The sequence below is a fragment of the Callospermophilus lateralis genome, chromosome 3 (genome assembly GCF_048772815.1).
Source record: "Callospermophilus lateralis isolate mCalLat2 chromosome 3, mCalLat2.hap1, whole genome shotgun sequence".
Lineage (NCBI taxonomy): Eukaryota > Metazoa > Chordata > Mammalia > Rodentia > Sciuridae > Callospermophilus > Callospermophilus lateralis.
Genome location: NC_135307.1, coordinates 132,597,255 through 132,624,779, shown reverse-complemented (window position 1 = coordinate 132,624,779; position 27,525 = coordinate 132,597,255). Strand labels below are relative to the sequence as shown.

The 27,525-nt window shown below is 37.1% G+C and overlaps 1 protein-coding gene across 1 annotated transcript in view; it reads right to left on the bottom strand.

The window, feature by feature from the left end:
• Positions 1-27,525, bottom strand: part of Iqgap1 (IQ motif containing GTPase activating protein 1) — a 113,238-nt gene that overhangs the window by 64,559 nt on the left and 21,154 nt on the right. The window contains exons 3-4 of the mRNA XM_076851297.2: positions 5,086-5,242; positions 3,185-3,262 (exon numbers count right to left, since the gene is read on the bottom strand). Of these exons, the coding sequence (XP_076707412.1) occupies positions 3,185-3,262; positions 5,086-5,242 (235 nt within the window). The remainder of the gene's footprint in view (positions 1-3,184; positions 3,263-5,085; positions 5,243-27,525) is intronic.

The following is a 27,525-nucleotide window of genomic DNA, read 5'->3' as shown; positions in this document are numbered from 1 at the left end:
TAATAAAAAATAAAAGTAACTTAATGAGACCCTAAACAACTCAGACCCTGCCTCAAAATAAAAAATAAAAGGACTGGGGGTATAGTTCAATGGTAAAGTGCCCCTGGGTTCAATCCCTGATACCAAGAAAAAAAGAATAAGTTAAAGCAAGAATAACCATATTTGTGAGTAAGAAATATATAGCCCATTGCTTTCAAGAATATACAGAATATCTTCTAGAAAATAATAGAAAAATAAGGTTGGGTCAGTATGATGGAATCAGATTACTATGAGCAACTTAAAAGCCAGACAATTTTGATCTTGATAAGCAGGACATAAAGAAACCCCTAGCTTTGGAACTAAGGAAAAGGATAAAAACAGCTTTAGGAAGATCTGACTGGAGACAGGACATAGGATATATTGAATAATGAAAAGACTGGAGCTACAGAGGCAGGCCGGGGAGTTCTTATATATATAAAACAGTGGATGGATAAAAGAGATAATCTCACATAAATGAAGAAGGTTTTGGAAATGATTGGTTAGACTAAAATCTCACCAAGGTTCTAACTTGGATGACTGTAATAATGATGACATGGTCTCACCTATCATAGAGAAGGGCACGTTTACTTGGGGAAAAGAAAGGTTTAGTTTTAGATATAAAAAATTCTAGGTGATAAAAAGCTATCCAAGGAGAAATGATCACAACCAACTGAAGGTACCATGTTCTTCTTATAGCAAATGAATCTTAATAACGGAACCCACAAAAATGGGAGAAATAGCTTTAAAAAGATTGCATCTTTAAAAATGCCCATTGACAGAGTTAAACAAAAGTGGAAGAGTTCAAGTAAGTTGGGCAAATTAAAAACAATTTAAAAATTCAAAATCAGAAAAGATTTCAGGGAGAAGGTGGCCAACAATATCAATTACAATAAAAAATCAGAAAGGACAGGAAGAGGGGCTGGGGTTGTGGCTCAATGGTAGAGCACTTGCTTAGCATGTGTGAGGCCCTGGGTTTGATCCTCAGCACCACATGAAAATAAAATAAAGATATTGTGTTCACCTATAACTAAAAAAAAAATATATTTTTTTAAAAAAAGAAAGGACGGGAAGCAAAAGATCATTGTATTAATTTTCTATACTTATCATAAGGAGATTAAGAAAGACATCCCAAAACACTACATATGCACTGTAAATTACACACCATACATTATTTTATGAGTACCAATATATTTTTAGGCTGAAGTATCTTAAGTTCATGTTACTCAGAAGCCTTCTGGACCTACATCATGTAAGGTAGATATTCCAAGGCTACAGACATGATTACCATGCTGTCCCTGAAAGCCTTTGGGGAACTCTATGTTTGTTACTACTGTTAGTAAACAAACAAACAAAAAAGTAATTAAAATTACATCAATAAGAAGGCATCTTATAGTAATAACACTACCAGCAGTAGCAAATATTAAAAAAGCTCTTATACCATTCAACAGAAGTTAAATTGTCATTGACCACTGGCGATACACTATATAAAAAAACAGGAACAGGAAGTTACAGGTGCACAGAAAGGCCAAGCAGCTGTAAACATTTTGACACATTGCATTTCCTGACATTTGTAGGGCCTAATTCTCAAACATACCAGTGGCAAGGAACAGAATTTCAGCACTCTGCTCTGAAAAAAAGAGGATAAAAGCTGGTCTTTTACAAAGACTCAGCTCTGCATTTAACTCATTTCAACAGACATGAGCTAACAGTGAGCTCAGCAGTACACTAAATATCAAATATTCATTTCCAAGTGGTGTAAGCCACTTTCTGATACTTCACACATCACTATTCTTATTCTTTCTTTAGTTATAAACATTTGGACTCCACAGCTACATATAATGAAAATAAAAACCACCTCTTAATCCCAACTCACAAAAATGAGTTAGCCGGACACAAGCTCTTATAACCATAAACTGGTTTCCTTCCCCCTACTTAATACGTGAAGACAGCTCCTTTGTCTACATAAGCGGACATATAATGGCACCCATATTTGACTTTAACACCAATAGTATCCCTAGTGAAGGAACAAGTGATTTGCTATCAATTTTTCTATTATAAGCAGGCTGGAAAATCCTTACAAATACATCTTTTGTGTTTTTCTAATTGTTTGAGGGGAAATAAATTCTTAAAAGTAGGTCAAAGACAAACTTAACCATGCTTCTAAGGACGACATGGCCTTTATGGGTATCTAGTGAGTAGCAATTTCAATAATAGCAGCACAAAAATAAACTCCTGAGAAAAAATGCAGAATATGCATACTGCTATACAACCACCACCAAAAACAGACACAGGGAGAAATGTCATTATATTGCCTTGACAATTTGAAATATAAAATAACCTATGGATTTTGGTTACTCTGAAGCTGGAAAATGACATCTCTAAAATACTTCCACGTGTGTGTGTGTGTGTGTGTGTGTGTGTGTGTATATATATATATATATTTTTTTTTTTTTTTTTAATTTTGGGGGGATGGGTACCGGATATATAATCCAGGGGTGTTTTATCTCTGAGTTATGACCACAGCCTTTTTTCTTTTTAATTTGAGACAGAGCCTCACTAAGTTGCTTAGGGCCTTGCTAAATTGCTGAGGCTGGCCTTGAACTTTTAATCCTTCTGTCTTAGCCTCCTAAGCTGCTAGGATTATAGATGTGCACGACCACACCTGGCCTAACTTCATATTTTTAATGTAATAACTTCTGAATAAATAAAAGCCACTATCTGTACACTTTAAAATGATGAAGTTTAGAGTATGTAAATTCTATTTAAGAAAAAACACTTTAATATAAGTCTTAAAACTAATGTAGTAAAAGTAATTATCATCATAGGGAATTTCACTAGAGTAAAACAAAACAGGTATAAGGAAATTAAAAAAAAGAACAAATTGAAAAGAAAAAAAGAATCTTTAGCATTAAACAAAAAATTAACCACCAGTAAGGAGACACATTCCCATAATCCCCACCTACTCAGGAGGCTGAGGCAGGAGAACTGAAAGTTTAAGGCAAGAGGCTATCTCAAAATAAAAAAGGCTGGGTATGAAGGTTAATGGTAGAGCACCCCTGGATTCAATCTCTAGTAGCACAAAACAAACATCCTGAGAATAATTTTATAGGTAGAATGAGAACTATTTTACTGAAACAGGCAGAACTATGAATATCAGGCAAGTTACCTTAGGCAATCCAATATCATCCATGGCATTCAACCACTGAATTACATTATCAGTGTGTCTAAAGTGTAGGCCAGTTGCCTAGAAGAAATAAAAGACCATTAAGTACTATTGGCAAATACTAAATAAAAACTCTCCTGACAGAAGTTTCCTCCTGAGAGTTTACAAGCTCCCCTCAAATTTAAAGTCACTATATTCACATTCTAATACCAAGAAGCCAATTTATACATCAGCTCCTCTCTCTTAGGAATCACTCAGAAAACCATCCTGTATACAATGTGCTTGACAGAATACAGGCTTTGGAGTTTCACAATCCTGGATTCAATTTATGGCATCAATTGGTGACATAAACAAGTCACTTCACCCTTTCAGTCTGTGGTTCCCCCTCTATAACACCTACCTTATATATTTATTGAAAAGATTATGAGATAAAGTACATAAAGCAATTATTGTGTCATATAAAAAATAGAAGTTACCAATAAAATGACAAATATTATAATACATCAATCAGGGTTTTCACATTACACATAAAAATACCCTCTTCTAAACATCTTTTTCTTTTGAAGTAGTATGGTTTGAACTCAGGGCTGAGAGTACATTAGTCAAGTGCTTTAGGATGGAGCTACATACACCCACTGTCCCCATGTCTGCTGTTTCTGAACAAGATTTACTTTCAAGAGGGGTACAAAGATAGGATATTTTTTTAAAAACCATTGCTGTGAAGTTTCTACTCTCCTTTATTATCCTTCTATTTTGTCTAAAGAACAGCTCCAGAGTTGTCTTCAGAATAACTGCTTACTTAAAACTCAACGTGTTTTCTTTGTTTTTTGACTAAGTTTCTGTTTAAGATATTAATTTTGGTTTAGGGTCTATACCTTCTCTATTTTCACCTGAATTTCAACACACAATGTAAAAATCTTTCTTCACATCATCTGTAGTCTGAGCTCATTGTGATGTATGGCCCAATTCTGAGAGTTGACCACTCTTACATTCACCATTAGCTATGCTGTCCTCCGCCATTTTTTTTTCATACTCATGCTGTTACAAGTAAGAGCTGATAAGCAAAGTCCCTTTAGGAGTTCTGTAGACGACAAAATTTGCTCCTTGTCAATATTCCAATTTAGTTTAATAGTCTTTTTCAGGGCCCTGAGTCACAGAAATCAAACCATTTTATTAATTTTAATTTTCTGAAATTGAGTCATTTTTGCATTTAACCTTGCATATTACCTGATATTACAGAGTAATGCTTTTGCCTGAAGTTGCTATGGATTTCTATTTGCCAATAAATCTCAGCACTTGGTTAAAATTAGATTTAAAGAGTAATATCCTTCTGGGCACAGTGGTACATACCTGTAATACCACCAGTGGCTAGGGAGGCTGAGACAGGAGGATTGCAAGTTCAAAGCCAGCCTAAGAAAGGTCATGTTTCAAAATTAAAATAAATAAATAATAAAATAGGGCTAGAGATGTGGTTCACTTTTTCAGTGCCCCTGGGTTCAATCCCTGGTACCTAAATAAATAAAAGTAATTTCCCTAATTACTTCCTCTACTTTCCAAGAATGAAAAATCTCATCTAGGATTAGTATTATGAAAATTTCTGGACACACAGCAACATAAGAATTCTACTGGGGCCAAGGTATATTGTCCAGCATGAGTGAAGACACAGGTTCAATTCCTAGCACCAAAAAGAGAATTCTAACAGAAACACAGAGAGACAAAGTTCTTTTACTACTATATATTTCTTTTGCACTATTTCCTCCATTCTTCCAGGTATTTTAAAGGCCATACTTTATTGGAGCAAACACATCTTACACATACTTCTCAACTGCTCTCAGAATACAGTTTGCTAGCCTTCTTTCTCAACTTTATAGAAAAATCTAAGCACCAAGTAAAGTAGAACTCACCTTGTATCTGGTCTGCTCTCGATCATAGATTTTTTTCAAAGACACCACTTTCGGAGAGAAGAAGTTTCCTAGTTTGGCAAGGTAGACTCCATTCCGAAGCCCTTCCTCCAGTTCTGTGGTGGGTGGCAAACCCTCTCCTAGGCATGCTTCCATCCACCTGCACAAAAAGCAGGAGAGCACATGAAAAAAGAGAAGGCAAGTCAGAAATCTTTCTTAAGAAAGTTTATGCTTAACTTCCACTTTCTCTGAAGTTTTAAATTCAGTATATCAACACTCTCTGGTTTTTGAGTTTGTTTTTTTATCTGTTGCAATGCTGTAGATTGAACCCAGGGCCTCACAAAAACCTTGTTAGACAAGAGATCTGCCACTCAGCTACACACTCAGTTCTAGCAACTCCTTTAAGACCCATTTCCACAAAGAGCCATGAACCATTCAGATCTATGAAACAGAGCCAGGTACAACAGTCAGCAACTCTGGCAGCTGAGAGAGGAGGATCACAAGTTCCAGGCTAGCCTCAGTAACTTATCAAGACCCTGTCTCAAAATTTAAAGGTGGGGGGGGGGGAGTGGCTAAAGATGCAGCTCAGTGGTAAAGTGACCCTGGGTTGATCCCCAGTACCAAAAAAAAAAAGGAAATCTGCAAGGCAGAGAACTTAGGAAATGCCTGATCACCAATGCCATCTTCTCTACTTTCACTTTCCCCTGCTACACCAATAGAGCCATTGACTCCCCATATCCTTACTATCCCATGAATGGCAGACTCTTTCCTGAACCTTTATGTTACTGCCTGAAGAAGTTCTTTAAAAAAAAAAAAAAAAAAGTATGACTGAAACCACCGTTCTAACTGTTCAAAATCTCCTGTCTGTTGCTTATGTTCTTTTTCAGTTTCAGAATTCAGAATCCAAACAGTGAATTTCTCAGTTCAGATTTTGAGGTGGCTTAAGGATTATCAAAACAGACAATTAGCTAAAATACCGAAAGAAATTCCTATGGAAGCAGTAAACAATTTTTGAAGATGATTTTAAAGGCAGAAAAAAAAGGTTGTAAAGAAGAAAGAAAACAAAACTTTATCTTTTCCACTCAAATATTCAGAAAAGCCTAAGATAAAACAAAGGGAGGTTTAGGTACACCTATCTATTTTTTTTTAATATTTATTTTTTAGTTATAGGTGGGCACAACATCTTTATTTTACTATTTTATTTTTATGTGGTGCTGAGGATTGAACTCGGTGTCCCAAGCACGCCAGATGAGTGTTCTACCACTGAGCCACAGCCCCAGCCCCAATACCTATCTATTTTCTAACAACAGAAATGTAGGTAACTAAAATTCCTTTACAGCAATGGTTTTAAACCACTTTTTAAGCCACATTATCCTATGAATATCTGAGGAAAGCTATAGACTGTTCTGCAGAAAAATGTTCATACAATTAAATTTTACAAATAATTTCAGACATTTCATTGACTTTATGAAACCCAGATTAAGAACTCCTAATTTAGGGAAGAATGAAGGAACTTTGGTTTGTGTAGAGGAGAGTCAGGTGAGGGGTGGGGCTGTGGGGATGGGAAGAACAGTAGAAAGAGACAAACATTATTACCCTATATACATGTATGATTATAATAGTGGAGTGACTCTGAACCGTGTATAGCCAGAGGAATGAGATGTGCTCCATTTGTGCACTTCATGTCAAAATGCATTCTACTGTAAAATAAATAAATAAACCCCTAATTTAAAAAAAATTCCACTCAAATTTTATAAGGTTAATATTATCCTCACATTCTTTACCATACTAGGAAAAATGTTTCCAAAACACTGTGTTTAGACTTTGGACTGTTTGACCACTATAATAAAACTTTGAAAGCCAAATGAAAAAAACTCAAGTGGCTCAATGGTAGAATGCTTGCTTGCCTACCATGTGCTAAGCCTTGGGTTCAATCTCCACCAAAAAAAAAAAAAAATAATAATAATAATAATAATAATAATAATTACTGCCACATAAAAATGAAACATTTATAATGTTTACTGATACACAGATGTTCCCTGTTTTTGTTTTTGCAGTGCTGGGGACTGGAGCATGCACTCTCTACCACTGAGCCACACATATCCCCAGCTCTAGAATTTTAAATTATAAAGCAAATAAAACTGAAAAAAAAAAAAATCTAAACATGTCATAATCTCCGCCTTCACAAAAATTTGTAAAACACCAACGAGCCAATAGAAATACAGGCCAAATAACATGAAAATGCATTTATTATTCCATTTATGTTTTACATATTCTTTGTATTAATAAATTATAGGACTATAGAATATGAATTCATGACACTTTTATTATAAGTTGTTACACTTCAATTCAGAATTCAATTTCCTTTATCAATTCTACCTTTTCAAATTGAAAAAAAAAGTTCAGAATCTTAAAGAAAAGCAACAACTTCCATACTTTTCTCAAATTCTATAGAACAATTACTCAATTTCATTTTCAAATCTATTTTACCCTTAAGGCAGCTAGTATACTGCCAGAAACACAGTAGATACTTTTGCGGGGTACCAGTGATTTAACCTAGGGGCACTTAGCCACTGAGACACATCCCCAGTCCTTTTTAAAAATTTTGAGACAGAGTCTCATTAAGTTGCTTAAGCCCTTGCTACACTACTGAGGCTGGTTTGAACTTGTGATCCTCCTGCTTCAGTCTCCCAAACCACTGGGATTACAGGTGTGCACCACCACACCCTCCATCCCACGCCCCCTCAACCATTTTAACTTTGAGATAAGGTGTCATTAAGTTGCTGAAGCTGGCTACTGGTAGGTACTTTAATAAAGGCTGGATAGACCTGTGAATAGAACTGATACTTTTTTAGTAGTTTCCTATACCCAATGTCAGAAAGGGGAGGGAAAAGAAACAAGTTTTCCAGAGGAGCTGCCAGAGTAACTAAATTATATACCAATTTGCAACAGCTTCAAAATCTGAACTATCCCACTTCAAGAGCCTAAAGACCAGAAGGGCAGTATTAAAACAATGGCAGTTGTTGGTAAGAAAAACAGCAGTAATCCAAGGACATGTATCATATAATTTTCTTTCCAATATTTTACTGCTAAAAAGGTTATGGATAAAATCATTCTAGCAAACAACTGCTGGCAACCCCACATCTCAGGGGACAATCAATTCAGGTTCCTATTAACCTGAATGATAGTCTAAGCCAAAAACAGCCCTCCAGCATATAAACATACAAAGAAAAAATTATTTTTTTCTCAAAATGAGAATATGTAGGGAAGACTATGGTAAAAGGCACAATATTTTGTCTTGAATCAGTGCCAGAAAGAGTTACCAGCGAGACCCCCAGCAACACAGATCCTGTCTCAAAATAAAAGGGCTGGAGATGTAGAAAGTAGTTAGGTTCTTCTCTGAAATTATCAGATTAAAATTAAAAAAAAAAAAAAAAAAAAAAAAGGAAGCAACCCAGATGCTCTTCAATAGAGAATGGATAAAGAAATTGTGATACATATACACAATGGAATATTACTCAACACTAAAACAGAATAAAATTATGGCATTTGCAGGTAAACAGATGGAGTTGGAGAATATCATACTAAGCGAAGTAAGCCAATCCCAAAAAAACAAAAGTGAATGTTCTTACTGATAAGTAGATACAGATCCTTAATGGATTGGGGGGGGGGGGCATGGCGTAGGGGGAGAATGAAGCAATTTTGATTGGGCAAAGAGGAGAGAGTGAAGGGGAGGGGGCATGGGAGTAGGAAAGATGGTGGAATGAGATGAACATCATTACCCTAGGTACATGTATGACTGCATATGTGGTACGACTCTACATCGTGTACAACCGGAGAAAAAGTTGTACTCCAGTTGTGTACAATGAATTGACATGCATTCTGCTATCGTGTAAAACTAATAAGAATTTTAAAAAAGAAGAAGGCAGTCATTTCTTCTGAAAAACATTATTAATTAAAAAATTATTAGTCTGATTGCTATTTTATAGCAATCAGATTAATAATTTGACTTGTAACTTTTCTATAGAGAGGTAGAATTCTTTGCACATCACATAAAAATCAGATCAGAACTGTGACCTGATGGAAGTAGATAAGCAGAGGAAGAAAGCTAGAATAAACAAGCAAAATACAGAAGGTGGCCTCCAAGTCACCACAAGTGTGGCTCACCTTCCAGTAAAAATGCCTCACAATGGAGTACCACCTGGCTTGTTTATAAAAATAAGTTAAATCAGGATGGAATACTTAGAAAAAGTAGGGTGCCGTACTATATAACTTCAATGTTAACTTAATCACATAATCACAAAGTACAAGACCCAGAAACCAAATGCACTTCTAGGGTAAATCCCTTTGATTTTATTTCTTCATTTTTGTTTTTAAATATAATACAAACTCATTAAAAAATTATTTAATATTTCTCAAAATTGTATGATTATTTCCCATGTTATTATCTAGTTTCTGAAGAGTTTTAAATTACATGAAAATCCCACCAAGTGCATAATCAGTCACCCTTTGTTGGCCATTTATGTCATTCACAAATGTTTTAAACCATTAAATAATCAATATTGCAAGGAATATCGTTGTGTACAATGTTCTTCTATATTTAGAGTTAATTCCTTAGGAGAGGCCCTAAGAAGTATAACTCAGCTGGGGAAGAGGGGGTGTAAGCTCAGTGGTAGAGCACATGTGTGTGGGTCTTCCAGTACTAAAAAATACATACAAATATGAATTATTAACTTTTCTTTTTAGAGAGAGAGAATTTTAATATTTATTTTTTAGTTTTTGGCAGACACAACATCTTTGTTTGTATGTGGTGCTGAGGATCGAACCTGGGCCGCACACATGCCAGGCGAGCGCACTACCGCTTGAGCCACATCCCCAGCCCCAAATTATTAACTTTTAAAAGTGCTTTTTTATTGCTCCAAAGCCTACCCCAAAGCTGTACCTCATTTGCACAATCTCATTTACAAACAAGAATGAAGTTTATTCAAGGCTACCTGCTAGTTAAATGGCAAACGTGGAGTAAGAAGACAGATTTCTCCTTTAAAAACCTCCTCACTATACCAGTGTGGTTCTTACCTTATCACGGTAAGTCCCTAACAGACTGCATTCCACAGGGTTGATTAAATGGAACAAATTTTCAGACAACCCATGCAGAAAAAGGCTGCTCCACATTCTGTCCACTTACTGGGGTTTTAAGCATTTTAGCTTAATTATGAATATACCACCAATTCTTAACCCAGATGCAAAACCATCTTATAAAACATAAGCATTTAATTCAGTTTTATAAATACATTTAAAAATAAATCTCAGCTGGGCATGGTAGTACACACCATAATCCCAGTGGCTCAGGAGGCTAAGGCAGGAGGGTCAAGAATTGAAAGCCAGCCTCAGCCAAGGTGAGGCACTAAGAAACTCAGTGACACCCTGTCTCTAAATAAAATACAAAATAGAGCTGGGGATGTGGCTCAGGGGGCTGAGTTCAATCCCTGGTACAATCAATCAATCAATCAATCAATCAATATCTCCACAAAAGAAAAAAAAATCATTGGCCAATCCAACTTTTTTTTAAATAACCATATTAAAAACCATTTTTTTAATAACGTATGAACCAAGGATATAATGTGACCAGCACTGGCCATAAACTTAGAAAGACCTAGATTTATATTCTGTCTCTGGCACCTATAAAGACAGCAAGCCACCTACCCATCTCTTCATTTGTTAAAAGAGGATAACACCACCTTCCAAACAGTTTGCTGATGAAAATTAACACTGCAAGTAAAGCAGAAGGTAGTACAGTGCTTAATTGGTTATTGAAAAACTACTTATCCAGTCCCTCCTCCTCTATGATGCAGGCACTTCTGTCAAGTACAATAATTTCAGATCCTTCAAGTAGTCTTCAAAACTAATAGTAGCATTTCCCCACAGAATATTTAGGAGAATTAAGGAGAACACAACAATGTACTGAGAACAGTGCCTGATGCTCAAAAGTAGTGGTGTATGCCTGCAATTCCAGCAGCTTGGGAGGCTGAGACAGGAGGATCACAAGTTCAAACCCAGCCTCAGCAATGGCAAGGCACCAAGCAACTCAGTGAGACCCTTTCTCTAAATAAAATACAAAATAGGGCTGGGGATGTGGTTCAGTGGCCAAGTGCCCCTGAGTTCAATCCCTGGTACCAAAAAAAAAAAAAAAAAAAAAAAAGGTTACCTGGTGCTGGGAGCCACAGCCAATTAATATGATGCATGGCATTTTTGATTGAAAGGTGATGCCAGCTAGCCATTGAGATGATATGATTATGTTAAAAATTACATTCATATGGATACCGGACTCCTGCTGCGGGACTCCTGGAGAGTTCCCATTGGTTGGGAAAGTGCAGTAGGAGGGAATTCCGGAGGAGGCGCTTGCGCTGGAGTTCCGGGAAGGAACCAGCAGAACGCCGCGTGTGTGGATCGGGAAGCTTCCCGGGCAAGGACGTGGTGTTGGCGGTTTTTTCAAATAAAGTTTGTTCCTGTTTGAGTGGCTCGTGATCTTGTGCCCAGCCAGACAGCGGCAACTGGTGGCCCGTACGGGGAGCGCCTGAAGCTTGGAGGTGAGTAAAATTGCTCGCCCCTGAGGGAAGGCGACAGAATGGGTGACCATTTCAAAAAACAATGTGTTCTTCTTTTGATTTATTTTGTTTTTGTTTCAAGCTGCCTATCCCTAGAATTTTCTCAGGCAAACTGGGAAAAATGGTTGGCTCAAGGCTTGAAGTTGTTTGGCCCGGAGAAAGAAAATTGATACAACTATTCTTTGCTCCGTTTTTGTTTCATTCTGTTTCGGTTTTGTTTTATGCTACCTTATCGGGTTGCGTTACCTTTATAGTAGATTAGAAACTAGTAAAAAACAAACCGAAAAACTGTTAAGTAAATTGTTAGAGGTCCAAACTGTGGTAGAAAACATGTCAGGTCAAGCAAAAGAGAAGGTCTCTCCAGCTAGTCAGACAGAGGAAAATTTGAAGAAAGAAAGCTTAGAGGAAAAACGACCATCAGTTGGGAAGTTACAACAGGAGGCTGCTACTAACTCCGTTCTATCACCAGAGGGCGTAATTCAACCAACAGCTCCACCTACAGCTGAGCTGCCCTCAACTCTCGTAGTTGATGCACAAAATCCTAAGGCAAAATCCCAAAGACTACCATGCCCTGTACTTGAGCAGACAGGAGGGCAACGAATTCACCGTGCTTTAGATTTCAAAACAGTAAAGCAATTAAAGGAGGCTGTAACAACCTATGGCCCGCAAGCACCCTTCACCATAAACATGGTCGAATCTATTACCAACTTAGACATGACACCAGCAGATTGGGCTAACATGTGTCGACCTGTGCTAAATGGAGGACAATATTTGTTATGGAAGGTTGCCAATGAGGAATTCTGCATGGAGACAGCTAGGCGAAATACAGCAGCCGGTTACCCTCAAAGAAATCTGGAGATGTTGTTAGGAAAGGGACCTTATGAGGGTCAACGGCAACAAATTGAATATGATCCTGGTGTATACGCACAAATTGCTGCAGATGCAGTTAGGGCATGGAAAACTTTACAGGGGCATGGAGATTTACAAGGATAGTTATCTAAGGTAATACAAGGAACTAACGAACCTTACGCTGAATTTGTAGATAGGCTTATTCAGACAGCTTCTAGAATATTTGGAGATGTAGAACAGGCAATGCCATTTATAAAACAACTGGCTTATGACCAAGCAAATCGTTGCTGCAGAGAGGTCATTAGACCATGGAAACATGAAGATTTAAACACATATATTAAATTATGTAGAGACATTAATGAACAAGGACAAGTCTTAGCAGCAGTACAACAGGCTTTAGATGCCAGGCCAAAAACATGCTACAATTGTGATCAGACAGGACATTTTAAAAGGAATTGCCCCATAGGAGGAGGGTTTAACAAAGCTAGGTATCAAAGGAATAGAATACCAGGTATTTGCCCACGATGCCGTAGAGGGAGTCATTGGGCTAATGAATGCCGTTCTCAAACCACCATAGAGGGCACTCCGTTATCAAAAAACGGACAAGGATCAAGTGTTTACCCTCGATATCGTGGAGAAAGGCATCAGGCTCCATTGCCAAAAAACGGACTGGAGGGCCCAATGCTCCGGGGCCCAAAACCACAAATATACGGGGCAATGGAGGAACCCAAAAGCACCATCAAGGTAGTGCCCAGGACACATTATCCATTAAATCCCTCATCAGACAAACTAGAGGGAGCGCAGGGCTGGACATCTGCGCCTCTGCAAGAGCAGTACTAACTCCAGAGATGGGAATTCAAATCATTCCCACAGGAGTAAAAGGACCTCTTCCCCAAGGAACGGTAGGCTTATTATTGGGACGCAGTTCTTCTACACTAAAAGAACTTATGATAAGTCCCGGGGTAATTGATCCCGATTATAAAGGTGAAATAAAAATTATAGCTAGTTCTCCAAGAGGCATATCAGTTATCTCACCAGGGGATAGAATAGCACAGTTACTAATAATACCCAGCCTACATGATAAATTTTCCAGTCGTACTGTAGAAAGAGGTACCAGGGGATTGGGCTCCACAGGTGTAGATTGGGCGATGCTGTCTTTAAATTTAGATTCTCGCCCCATGCTAAAACTAAATATTCAAGGACATGACTTTAATGGGCTACTGGACACAGGTGCAGACCTTAGCATCATATCTAGTCAGGAATGGCCAAAACATTGGCCATTACAACAAGCCACTCAAACGCTTCGAGGCCTAGGAGTGGCTACTAATCCCCATAGAAGTGCAATGGTATTAGATTGGAAGGATCCTGAAGGATGTGAGGGAACTATACAGCCATATGTATTGGATCATCTTCCTATAAATTTATGGGGACGAGATGTCCTAGATCAATTAGGTTTGACGTTAACAAATAACATCAATCCTAATGCGCCCACTACTAGGGCTAGACAAGGTTTTAAAAAAGAAAAAAGATTAGGAAAACAAGGACAAAATATAGCAGCACCAATTCAAATAGATCAAGGAACAGACAGACATGGGTTGGATTTTCAGAAAGGGCCACTGAGACAATAAAAATTACTTGGAAATCAGAAAGACCAGTGTGGGTTCCTCAGTGGCCCCTAACTAAAGAAAAGATACAAGTAGCCCATGATCTGGTCAAACAACAATTAGCGAAAGGACATATACAACCTTCCATATCTCCCCATAATACTCCCATTTTTGTCATTAAAAAAAAAAAATCTGGTAAATGGAGATTATTACAAGATTTAAGAGCCATTAATAATGAGATGGTTATTATGGGACCTGCTCAATCAGGGATTCCAAAATTGTCTGCTTTACCAAAAACCTGGTATGTTTTAGCTATAGACATTAAAGATTGTTTTTTTTTCAATTCCAATTCATCCTGAGGATAGTCCACATTTTGCATTTACTATCCCTGCACTAAATCATGAAGGTCCTGATCAGAGATATGAATGGAAAGTACTCCCTCAGGGGATGGCTAATAGTCCAACTATGTGTCAAATTTATGTTAACAAAGCAATCCAACCACTTAGAAATCAAAATCCTGAACTACAAATATTTCACTATATGGATGATATGTTATTGGCACATAAAGATAAAAACACACTGCTAGAATGTTATGCCACACTTACAAATTTATTAAAAGGTTATAATCTAGAGATAGCAATAGATAAAGTACAATTAAATCTTCCAATTAATTATCTAGGAGTCCTGTTATCCTGAACCATGGTCCGTCCACCAAAAATTCAAATACGAGTAGATCAACTCAAATCACTTAATGACTTTCAAAAGTTATTGGGAGACATAAATTGGATAAGGCCTTATCTAGGCATACCAACAGGAGAGTTAGGACCTTTATTTGATATCCTAAAAGGTCCATCAGATCCAAATTCACCCCGCATGTTAACGCCTGAAGCAAGAAAGGCATTAAAAATCATTGAAACATATATGGAAAATATGCACTTGGATAGAATTGATATAAGTTTGCCTTTATTATTTATTGTACTACCAACAAAAAATATTCCTACAGGAGTATTTTGGCAAGAAGGTCCATTATTGTGGATACATTTATCTTATTCTCCTAATACTATTCTTACTAGATATCCTGAGGCTGTAGGACAATTAATACTCAAAGGAATAAAAGCAGCAAAGGGAGTGTTTGGGATTTCTCCCAATAAAATTATTACTCCATATACTATGGATCAAATTGATGAGTTAGCCAATGAGTTAAATACTTGGGCAATAATCATGTGTAAATCTAATGTTTCATTTGATAATCACTTGCCATCTAATCCTTTGTTGTCTTTTTGGTCTAAGCATCCTGTAGTTTTTCCAAAAATGACAAGAAAGACCCCTATCATGAATGCTCCAAATATATTCACTGATGGGTCAAATAATGGTACAGCAGTAGTAGTTACCCCTGATCAAACTTTTACATTTTTAGTACCCAAACAATCAGCTCAAAAGGTAGAGCTTAATGCAGTATTACAAGCTTTTATGATGTTTAAAGATTCTGTATTTAATTTATTTTCTGATAGTCAATATGTAGTTAATGCTATAGTATCCCTTGAAGATGCTGGTAGGATTTCCCCTTCTTCTACTGTTTTCTCTTTGTTTTCCACTATACAAAGTCTAATCTGGGACAGAAAAGATCCATTCTTTATAGGACATATCAGGGCACATACAGGATTGCCTGGAGCCCTTAGTTTGGGCAATGAATTAGCAGATAAATCTACACATGACATACATATTTTCTCCACAATAGAAGAAGCTATAAATTTTCATAAAAGGTTCCATGTCAATGCTAATACTTTACAAAAACGTTTTAAAATAACTAAAGAACAAGCCAGACATATAATAAAACAATGTCAAAATTGTGTGACATTTTTACCACAAGTTAATCTTGGAGTCAATCCTAGAGGACTGATACCTAACCATATTTGGCAGATGGACGTCACACACTTGCCAAAATTTGGAAAATTAAAATATTTGCATGTTACAGTTGATACTTCTTCTGGATTTTTGATGGGCTCCCTTCATGCCGGAGAAAAAACTAAAGATGTTATAGCTCATTGCTTACAAAATTTTGCCACTGTGGGTGTTCCTAAACAGTTTAAAACTGATAACGGTCCTGGCTATACCTCTACCTCTTTTAAACAATTTTGCTCATCATTTGGTATTACTCATATAACAGGAATTCCATACAATCCACAGGGACAAGACATAGTTGAAAAAGCTCATCAAACTATTAAAATGTACTTATTAAAACAAAAGGAGGGAATTGGAAAGGGGTATATATCCCCCAAAGATAAACTTAAAATAACCCTTTTTACTCTAAACTTTTTAAATTTGGATTCATCAGGACTTAGTGCTGCGGAAAGGCATATGTATCCAAAAAATGTGCATAAGCCTAAAGTTCTTTGGAAAGACATTCTAACAGGACAATGGAAAGGTCCCGACCCAGTAATTGTCTGGAGTCGGGGCTCTGTTTGCGTGTTTCCACAGGGAGAACAGCAGCCGATTTGGATTCCAGAAAGACTAACCAAAACGATTTCTACAGATAGAAAAGAAGATGATTTGACTCAAATCCATAACAGCTGATATCCAGAACTCCAGCTTGGCCATTCTTACATCTGCGACAGTGATTAACCAGGATGCTTTTTTCAATATCTATTTTATTATTGCTTTTTCCCACATCATAAAGTTCTATTTTATTTTTGAGCTCATACAGACCTAGGTTGATGTTTTTCTGATCAGTTTTATTTTTTGACTGTAGAGTTTTTAACATTGCAATGGAGATTTCACCTAGGTGAAACTACAAGGCCTTTACTATTGTCTTATGTGTTGTATGTTATATGTGCACACTTCTGTTTTGTGTTATACGTCTATATGTGCGTATGTCCATAGATCATATATGAGGAGTGCTCATAAAAAAATGGATCCAAGTACTTTTTATTATTCACGTAATTTTAATGGTTTAAGTTAAATTGGGTAAACAGCTGTTAAAAATTATTTTAATATGTGTACAAATAAGCAGGTTAACAAATCTGTTTGTTTATTTTCATCTTTCCTTTTCATTATATTTAATAATTCTGTTCAAGATAATGTAAATTGTTCTAAAAAAAAAAATGTTTTCTTAGTACCTGTTAAAATGTTACATTTTTTTTTCTTTTCTTTCTCTCTTTAACATCATTGTCAGAATTCCTATTTTTCATCCCAGTGCCGATAAAGACAAAGATGAAACCAAACTACAACTTCTTCGATAATTATCACAACAAACTGTATAAACTGATACATCAATGATCTTGGGAGGAAATGGACATATTGATAGATTCCTCCACTTTGAACTGCTTACAAAACTTGCCTGGACTATGTATCACTTGTATGCACTGTGATCTATCTGTTGATACAACAAATTATGGTAATGCTGGCGTATCTTTGCTGATGTGTCACCAGTGATGCAATTTTCCCTAGGAGTCGTCAATTGATTTGGTGTTGTGGCATTTCTGTATCCCCCTCCCCTCTACTAGTGATGGTCTAATTTTGGGGGCCAACAGAGGTGAGGCAAAGAACCTCACCCCCCCACTGGCACCAAGGCCAAATCTGGGGGCCAACAGAGGTGAAGCAAAGAACCTCATCCCCACACTGGTGCATAGGCCTATCCACAAGTATGGCTATATGCTGGACCGGTAGTCAGTGACGGGTATGATCCAATTGCAGTGGTATCAACCTAAGACAGGAGGCTGACGCCTAAAGGTCAGTTTTCCAATGACGGGTAAGAACCATATGTTGAATTGGACAAACCTAACAGGCACGGTCCCTAGCCACATTACTTGTTGCTTAATTAAACAGAAGGGGGGAGATGCTGGGAGCCACAGCCAATTAATATGATGCATGGCATTTTTGATTGAAAGGTGATGCCAGCTAGCCATTGAGATGATATGATTATGTTAAAAATTACATTCATATGGATACCGGACTCCTGCTGCGGGACTCCTGGAGAGTTCCCATTGGTTGGAAAAGTGCAGTAAGAGGGAATTCCGGAGGAGGCGCTTGCGCTGGAGTTCCGGGAAGGAACGGGCAGAACGCCGCGTGTGTGGATCAGGAAGCTTCCCGGGCAAGGACGTGGTGTTGGCGGTTTTTTCAAATAAAGTTTGTTCCTGTTTGAGTGGCTCGTGATCTTGTGCCCAGCCAGACAGCGGCAACCTGGTACTACCAGGACTGCAGGACATGACTCCCTGATCCTCATGTCTTTCTAACTCATCTCTGAACATTCTCTGACTGAACCCCAAGTTCCAAGTATGGTCCAACCAGCCCAAAACGGAAGGGGACTATCACCTTCTTCATTCTAAACACTCCAGAATAACAAACGAATCCTCAGATCAAATTATTTTATTAGACTTTTCCACTCAACAGAAATTCTTATTTTTTCCAAATAAGAGCTGCTATAATTCTATATTAAAACCTCACTTGTAGCCAGGTTCTGTGGTACACACCTTAATCCCAGCTACCCAAAGGCTGAGGCAGGAGGACCATAAGTTCAAGGCCAGCCTCAGCAATTTAGGAAGGAATTAAGTAACTGAGGGAGACCCTGTCTTAAAATTAAAAAAAATAAAAAGGGTTGGGGAAATAACTCAGTGACAAAGTAACTCTGGGTTCAACTTCCAATACCTGCCTCCTCCAGAAAATGTTCTTATTCAGAATATCATACAGAGTGATGACATCAGAACACTTACATGTAACTAGGACTCTCAGCCACTGCCAGAAATAGAGCTTAGTGCAAAACTCATACTTGTGAATAAAGTGGAGAGTAGAGTTCTTAGTTCTTCCCACAAAGGATATAAACACTCAACAATTTCTCCTCCTGAGTTTAACCCCAAAACTGTTTTAGCAAATCTAACTAAAATGCAAATTATTTTTTAAAGTGATATAAGATCTGAAACAATTACTGAACAGGAAAACAGCAACATCTGAATAGTTCATTTTCAACATAAATAAAACTTCAAACAAATTTTTTTTTTAGCCAGCACAGTGGCACATATCTTCCAGCTACTAGGATAGCTTAAGGTAGGAGGATCAAAAGTGTAGTCAGCCTGGTACACTTAGGGGGACTCTGTTCTCCAAATCAAATAAAAAGGGCAGATACACAATTCAGTGGTAGAGCACTTGTCTAGCATGTGATCCGGAGTTTGAACCCAGAACTGGGGGGGAAAAAAATCTAACACCATATAGCAGATATAATGCTACATATACACATTATCTCACTTGATCTTTGCAAGTAGTATCATTCTTATTTTACAGATAACTGGAGTTCAAAAAGTAAAATAACCTGTCCAATATTACTCAACTAGTAAGCTCACCCTGGAACCTAAGTTGATTTAATATAATACTATATATAATAATATAATATATAATAATGTAATACTACATATAATAATATAACAATATAATTTGCTATAATACACCACCTTCTTTAAAAATATTAACAGCTACCACCTACAGAAAGCTCAATAACAAAAGCTCAAGCTCTAAAAGAGGGTTCCTGAGGTATCCCACAGTGCAGCATATGACCACATTGACAACCCTCACTCTACCAAGCAGAGAGAGAGAGAGAGAGAGAGAGAGAGAGAGAAGCCTATTAATAGGTTGAGCTGACAGAATCAGTGTGAAAAATGAGTGCCTAAACAAAAGCCTATCTTTAATATAATTATCTAAGAATCTTATTTTCCTTTTATATTTGGTCTGTTTTTATAAAGTTTTGTTTATTTATACATATTCTAAATCAATTCTCAAAAAAATAAAATAAAATCCAGTGACACATATTCACTCAGGAAACATTTGTGACTCCTCTGGGCAACACTTATCAGTGAAGTGATATGTGCTAAATAGCAGTCCCTTATCTTCAAGGAATGTACTCACTGGGAACAGAGATGCTTAAACAACTAGTTACAATAGAAGATATTTGAAATCGACTTTGCAAGTTAGATAAAAAATAGGGAAAGGAGACATCTAAGACAATAACAGCATAAACAAAGAGCAAAAAAGTATGAAATCAAACAGCATACTCTGGGAATGACAAATCAATGTAGTAGGGGACTAGGTGAAGATGTATGAAGATGTATGAAGATGTATTTGGACTATCAGTATTTTATCCTGCAGGCAGCAGGAACCACCAGAAGTTTTCCAGATTAGTGGCCTGGTCAGATCTGAGAATTAGAAGTTTAACTAGGACAGAAACATGAAAGACAGATTCAAAGGAGAAATATTATACAACTATTTCATAAACTCAAAAAATAATGTCTTTGAGGCAACTACAGGAACAAAAAAAAAAGGATAAGGAACAATTACAAAGTTAGAATTCACTCCAACTGACGGTCTGATAGGTGGAAAAGAAGGAGGGTAGTGAGGAAAATGGTTTCATAGACAACTGGAAAGGTGTGGGGTTTAGCTAACTCTTGATCTCACATTTTGCAATTAACATGAGCACTAAGTGGATTAGAGATTTAAATATAATAGAAGTGTGTATTTGTATATATGAATAGTTGTGGGAAAGAAATTTATTAAACACTGGAAATCAGAAAGAAAAAGATAAATAAAATGTCTATTTAAATTTCTGTAAGGCAAGTTTTATTTATTTATTTATTGGGGGGGGGGGTACCAGGGATTGAACCCAAGGGCACTTAACCACTGAGCCACATCCCTAGCACCCCTCCCCCAACTGCCATGGCTTTATTTTAGTTGTAGATGGACACAATACCTTTACTTATTTATTTTTATGTGACACGGAGGATCAAATCCAGGACCTCACACATGCTAGACAAGCCACAACTCCAGCCACCCCACCAGCCCTTTTTTATACTTTATTTAGAGACGGGTCTTGCAAGTTGCTTAGGCCCTCACTAAGTTGCCAGGGCTGGTTTTGCCTCTCCGCCTGTAATTAAAGCAAGTTTTAAAAACTAAAACTTTTAAAGAACTGGGCTAGGGATGCAACTCAGTGAGAGAGCCCTTGTCTAGTGTGAGGTAGACCTTGGTTCAATTCCCATCACCACAAAAAAATAATAATAATAATAATTAATTAAATAAATAAAAGGCAAGGAAAAGAAAGAAACTGAAGAGGGGTAGGCAACATACAACAAAGAGCTAACAAACTCCTATAACCTTTTATGTAGGCTATACATATTTTAAAACTTTTATATGTATTTTTAAACATTTTTAAATATTCAAAATAAATGAAAAGACAAGGGCTGGAGATGTGGCTTAGTGGTGGAGTACTTGCCTAGCAGGCATAAGGCCCTGGGGTCCACTTCCCAGCACCACTCATTAAATAAATAAATACTAAAAAAAAAAAACCCAATGACAAATAAAATCACAAATATTTCCTTTGAAAAATGGTCTAGAAACAAATAGACAACTCATAAAAGAAGAAACAAATAATCACATGAAAATGTCTCAATCTCACTACAAATCAGAGACATGCAAATTAAAATAACAATATAACTATCTTCAGCTATCAGATTACCAAAGGTTTTTAAAAGAATACTTTATTATCCAGTGTGTGTGGAAAACACAAATTCTTACACTTCCAGAAAAAAAAATCTGGCACCACATACCATCTACAGCAAAATTACAGAAATTTCTATATAAGGAAAAGGAAAACGTTTTATTTTTAAAAACTGACTTGGTGGCTGGGGGCATGGATGACTAAATAAAAGATAATGCCATTAAACAAGACTGGGACACCCACAGAAGAAGATGATGCCATTGAACAAGACTGGGACACCCACAGAAGTAGAGGATGATAAATTCATGACTGAAACATATTCAGCTTGAAATGTCAAAAAGATATCTGGGTAATAACATCCTGCAGGCAGTTGGAAATACAAGTGTGAAACTCAAGAGGAAAACCTGAGTTGGAAAAATGGCACCATTTTCAAATCTGGAAAGGAGATGAGATCCTCAGGGAAACAAGTTAAAGAGAAAAATATCAAAGACGAAAGACTGTGTCTCAAAGACACCAACATTTGACAGATGAAAGTCACTGTGGTAGGTAAAATGAGAATCAGAGGACAGTCACATAATGGCAATCAAGGAAGGAAAAAATTTCAAGAATCTGGAGGACAGTCATCATCTTTGAATGCTGCAGAAAGACAGGTAACAAAAAGAAAAGAATGTGGCAAATATAATGGCCTTAGCTTCAAGGAAGCAACATACACACAGGTCCTCTAAATAAAATTGAAGAAATATGAAAAATAAATAAAATGAGAAAAAGGATGTGGCAAATAGGAAGTTCATTTGTAACCTCTGTAAGGGGAGCCTCAGTGGAGTGGTGAGGGAGGAATCAGAGTACAGTAACTAGACAAGTGATCCTAAGTAGAAAAATAACTAGATGTGGGGAAGGAGAGAGAGCAAGTACAGTCTTCTTTTTCAAGTTTAAGAAGGGAAGAAGAGTTTTCTGGTATGCCATCTGAAGTAGTACTGCAACCACAATGTAGAGTTTCATAAAAAGCTCATTGGGGATAAGCACATCTGTAATTCCAACCACACAGGAGGCTACGGCAGGAGGATCACAAGTTTGAGGCCAGCCTCAGCAATTTAGCGAAGCCCTAAGTAAGTTAGCAAGACCCTGTCTCAAAATTTTTTAAATAATAATACACAAAAAAGACTGGGGATGAAGTTCAGTGGTAAAGCACCCTTATTCAATCTCCAATAACAAAACAAAAACAAAAACCTTACTGAGAAGCAGGGTTTGGTGATGTACTCCTATAATTGCAGCTGCTCAGGAGGCTGAGGCAGGAGGATTCCAAGTTTGAGGCCAGCCTGGGCAATTTAGTGAGATCTTGTCTCAAAATAAAAAGGGCTGGTATGTAGTTCCATGGTAGAGGACTTGCCTAGCATGTACAAGACTTTGGGTTTAAACCCCAGTACTGGGGTGGAAGGTGGGGTACACACCCTTACTGAGAAGACCAATAAGAAAGCTCAAGGCTTAACTCTCAAATACTATAGAAAATGTAAAGGCCAAGACCCAGGATATAAAAGGCATTCCTCCTCATCAGCAAAGGCTAATCTTTGCTGGCAGGAAACTAGAAGATGGATGCACTTTGTCTCACTACAACATTCAAAAGGAGTCCACTCTTTACCTTATGTTGAGACTTCGTGATAACACTAAAAAAAGGAAAAAAGTCTTATACCACTCCCAAGAATGAGTATTTGAGAAAAAAGGTTAAGCTGACTATCCTAAAACACTACAAGGAAGATGATAATTGCAAAATTAATCACCTTGTCAGGAGCACCCGTCAGAAGAATGCTGATAGAGTTTTTATGGCCAGTCACTTTGACACACATTATTATGAAAAATGTCTGGCTTATTGTTTCAACAAACCAAAAGACAAGTAATTGTGCATGAGTTAATAAAAGATATGACCTTAAAAAAAAAAAAAAAAAAGAAGAGAAATTAGGGGAATGGAGAATGGGTTAGTCTGAGATGGTGGCATGTCCAAGGGAAGGTGTTTTTTTTTTTTTTTTCTTAAGTACTTATTTTTTAGTTTTAAGTGTACACAATATCTTTATTGTACATTTATGTGGTACTGAGGATCGAACTCAGTGCCTCAAACATGCTGGGCGAGCACTCTACCACTGAGCCACAATCCTAGCCCTGTTTTTGTTTTTAATGGCTGTAGAAGAAGCACATATTTGTACAGCCCGTAAAAAAAGAATAAGTAAAGGTGGTACCTAAAATACAAGAATAAAAAACAGGGTTGGGGTAGAGCGCTTGCCTAGCATATGTGAATCACTGGGTTCAATCCTCAGCACCACATTAAAAAAAAAAAAATAGTGAATAAAATAAAGGCATTGTTTCCTTCTACAACTAAAAATATTAAAAAAAAAAAAAAAGAAGATGACGACGACAAGGTTCTGATGAGCAGAGAGGTGGCAGCTTGCTACAGAAAGAAACATACCCCTACTACTTCCCTGAGAAAAGAGGGAAGGAAATAAAAATGAGCAAGAATGACATGTTATCTAACTGACCCCTCTGACCTTCCATTTCCTGACTGTAATTCAGTACCAGGGTAACACCTAACTTCATAAAGCTGTAAGGATTAAATGAGATATGTGAAGCACTAGAAGGCTCTAAACAATGTTAGTCGTATATATATATGTGCATGTATACATGAGTGTGTGTGCCAGATCCCCAGAAATAAACCTACCTCTAGAGTCTGACACACAGAAATTTACATAATACCTGTCTACCTTGTCCTGCTGATAACATTTCTCAAAGGGAGTAAAAACAGAGCCCTACCCACTCTGCCTCAGCAAAACAAAGAAATAACTATACTGAGAACTCTACCGTGGTAAGCCTTAAAACAAGCCTAGGCCAAAGGCATATGTAGAAAAAAACAGGGTGGGAATCTGAATTAGGGGTCTGTGAAGAGGAAACCAGCTGAACGAGTTTTGCAGAGCACATGACTTGAGCGGTTTCCCTGCTCTGCAATACAGAAGCGGAACATACCAATGCCGGAACTGACTCTCCAAGCCGCTGAGATTCAGTTCCTCCAGGAACAGCTCCTCAGCTACCACACCCATCCCTCAGTGCTTTCACCCTTCCCCCAACGTCAGGGTTACTCTCTGATAAAAAACTCCCAAATTTGGCTGTCTTCTCCCACAACTGGGACTCCACTAAACCACTAACACACCCGAGCACCACCTAGGTGGTGGTGCTAGCGATTTCAATATTGTGTGCAAAGTGCAAGTCTTGAGAGGAAGAAATGCAGAATACTCATTCTTCATCATACGATTCTTCATCATACCAGAGAGAATGGCATTTAGGCCTGGAGGGACTTTATGGTGGTGACAGAGGAGAACACGTCACTCCAAAGAAGAATGTGTAGACCCTTTGGGGATTTGAAACAGGAAGAAACGCATAGCTTTGAGTTAAAAGATCATTCTGAGCTGTATGGATTAGAAGGAGCCAGTGGGGAGAAGAGGCACTAAAGAAAGTACTGCAGATAAAAGAGAGGCAAGAGAAGATAAAAGCTTCTATTTCAACCCATCTAGCAAAATGAAAACTCTCAATAACATCAATTTTAAAAGAAATTTCTAAGTATCAATTAAACAGATTTGAAAAGCTATAGGGGGACAGGTTGTGGCTCAGTGGTAGAGCACTAGCCTAGCACGGGTGAGGCACTAGTTCAATCCTCAGCACCACATAAAAATAAATAAATAAAACACAGGTATTATGTCCATCTACAACTAAAAATATTTTTTTTAAAAAAACTACAGGAATAAGTAAAAAAACAAAACAAACAAACAAAACCCCAAAAACAGTCTTTCTTCTCTTAGGTAATATAACTTCTGTGTTTATTTACACCTAATACAGGCCCATCCCTGAGCAAACCATTTCATTACTAGCTGAATTAGGTAAGGGTAAGTCTTCTTGCCAAAATTAATGTCTAGTTATTATCCAATTTCAATAGAGTCCCTGAACAATAGAATGAGACAGAAATTATTACCCTATATACATGGATGATTACACTACTGGAATGACTGCACCATGTACAGCCAGAGGAATGAGAAGTTGTGCTCCATTTGTATATAGTATATCAAAATGCATTCTACTGTAAAATAAATTAATTAATTTTAAAAATAGGGTCCCTGATCTTATTAATCACTAGACTTTGGTAATGTGAACTGTACATTAAAAACAGTTGAATTTTGTGATATGCAAATTAGGTCAATAAAGTTTTTAAAATGTTAACAGTTAATAGGATTAACAACTTACACCCAGATCAAGACTTACAGATCCAGAGCCTAGCAAAACATTACCATGTCCATCTGTCTACCTATCCATCTCTGTCTCATTTAATATACATTATAAAACATGAAAGATCTTTTAATCCTAAGTGGAAAAAGAAACTGCTGAAATCTAGATGATAGCTAAGTCTCTGCAGATCCAGACTGGTCATTTTGAGCAGCTCTTATAAAAGAGGTAAGTCCTCTACAAAATGGAAGACAGGTACACAGGTCTTTGCAAAGGCAATCCTCTGCTAGAGCCCTGAGGGGAATCTCTTGACATGCAAGTATACATCAAAAATTTAATTTCAGATCCATTACTTAGACTGTATTAGGCAAGCCCTCCAAGGGTCACAGCATATTAGGAGAAAAAAATATGTATAAGACACTTACACTATGAAAAATTATAATAAAGATAAATAGAGGGGGTTATAGAACACAAGAGAGGAGCATCTAACTCAGAGCTGGAGTAAGGGCCGGTATCCAGTTAAGTTTCTTGAAGTAATACTAACTAAATTATCATCACAGGTCAATATTTCAATATACAGTTCAAACTTTAAAAAGTATGAAAAGATATTCACCTAAAGGAAGAAAATAGGACTGGGGATGTAACTGAATGGTAGAGCATTTGCCTAGCATGTGCAAGGTCCTGGATTCATTGCCCACACTTCAAAAAAAAAAAAAAAAAGAAAGAAAGAAAGAAAGAAAGTGGAAGTCAGGGAGACTTCACAGAGTGAACAAGAGTGGCACACACAGCAGATATTAACTGACAACTGAAAAAGTCCTACAAAGCAATTAGTGGACAAAGCAATTAGTGATCAGGGTGAGAAATTTCACTGAGTGAAAGAAAGGTACAAGAGTCACACCCATGTGGATGAAGAAGTGAATATAGGAAGTTTTCCTTGAAGGAAGACATGAGTCAATAATCAGAACAGTTTAGAATTAACAGAGTATATCTTTAAAAAAAATTTTTTTTTAGCTGTCAATGGACCTTTATTTTATTTATTTATATGTGGTGCTGAGAACTGAACTCATGCTAGGCAAGCGCTCTGCCAATGAGCCACAATCTCAGTCCAACAGAGTATATATCTTAAATGGACGAGAATGTTTACATGCTGAGAAGAAACAGCCAAACAACATGTATGTTAAGTCACACTGGAAAAGAACCCTAGAAGACAAGAAGGACCACAAATAGAAAGCCGAGTATTAAAAGGAAAGAGATTTCTCCCACTGCTAGAGGGAAGGAGACCAAGATGGCATGTTAAATAAATTGTGATATATATATTTTAGGGCCCAAATTTGAAGAAGTTTGTAGAGAAAATTAGGTCAATGAGCCATTGACCTTATCACTGTAGGAAGCTAAGGATGGAGTTGTATATTTAATAAAAGTAGACATTGCTTATCAATTCAAATATTACCTTCAAAAATCACCTCCTCCATGAAATCTTTCATTATTTACCCCTGGAAATAATCCCTTCTTTCCCCAAAACTTTCTATAAATTTTCCTATGGCAAGTATTTCTTTACCTCCTAAAACAGCAATATGTCAACATATGGGTGAAATTATTTTCTAATTTATTTTTGAAGCATGGTGCTCTAACTTGGAAAGATACAAGCCATCATTCT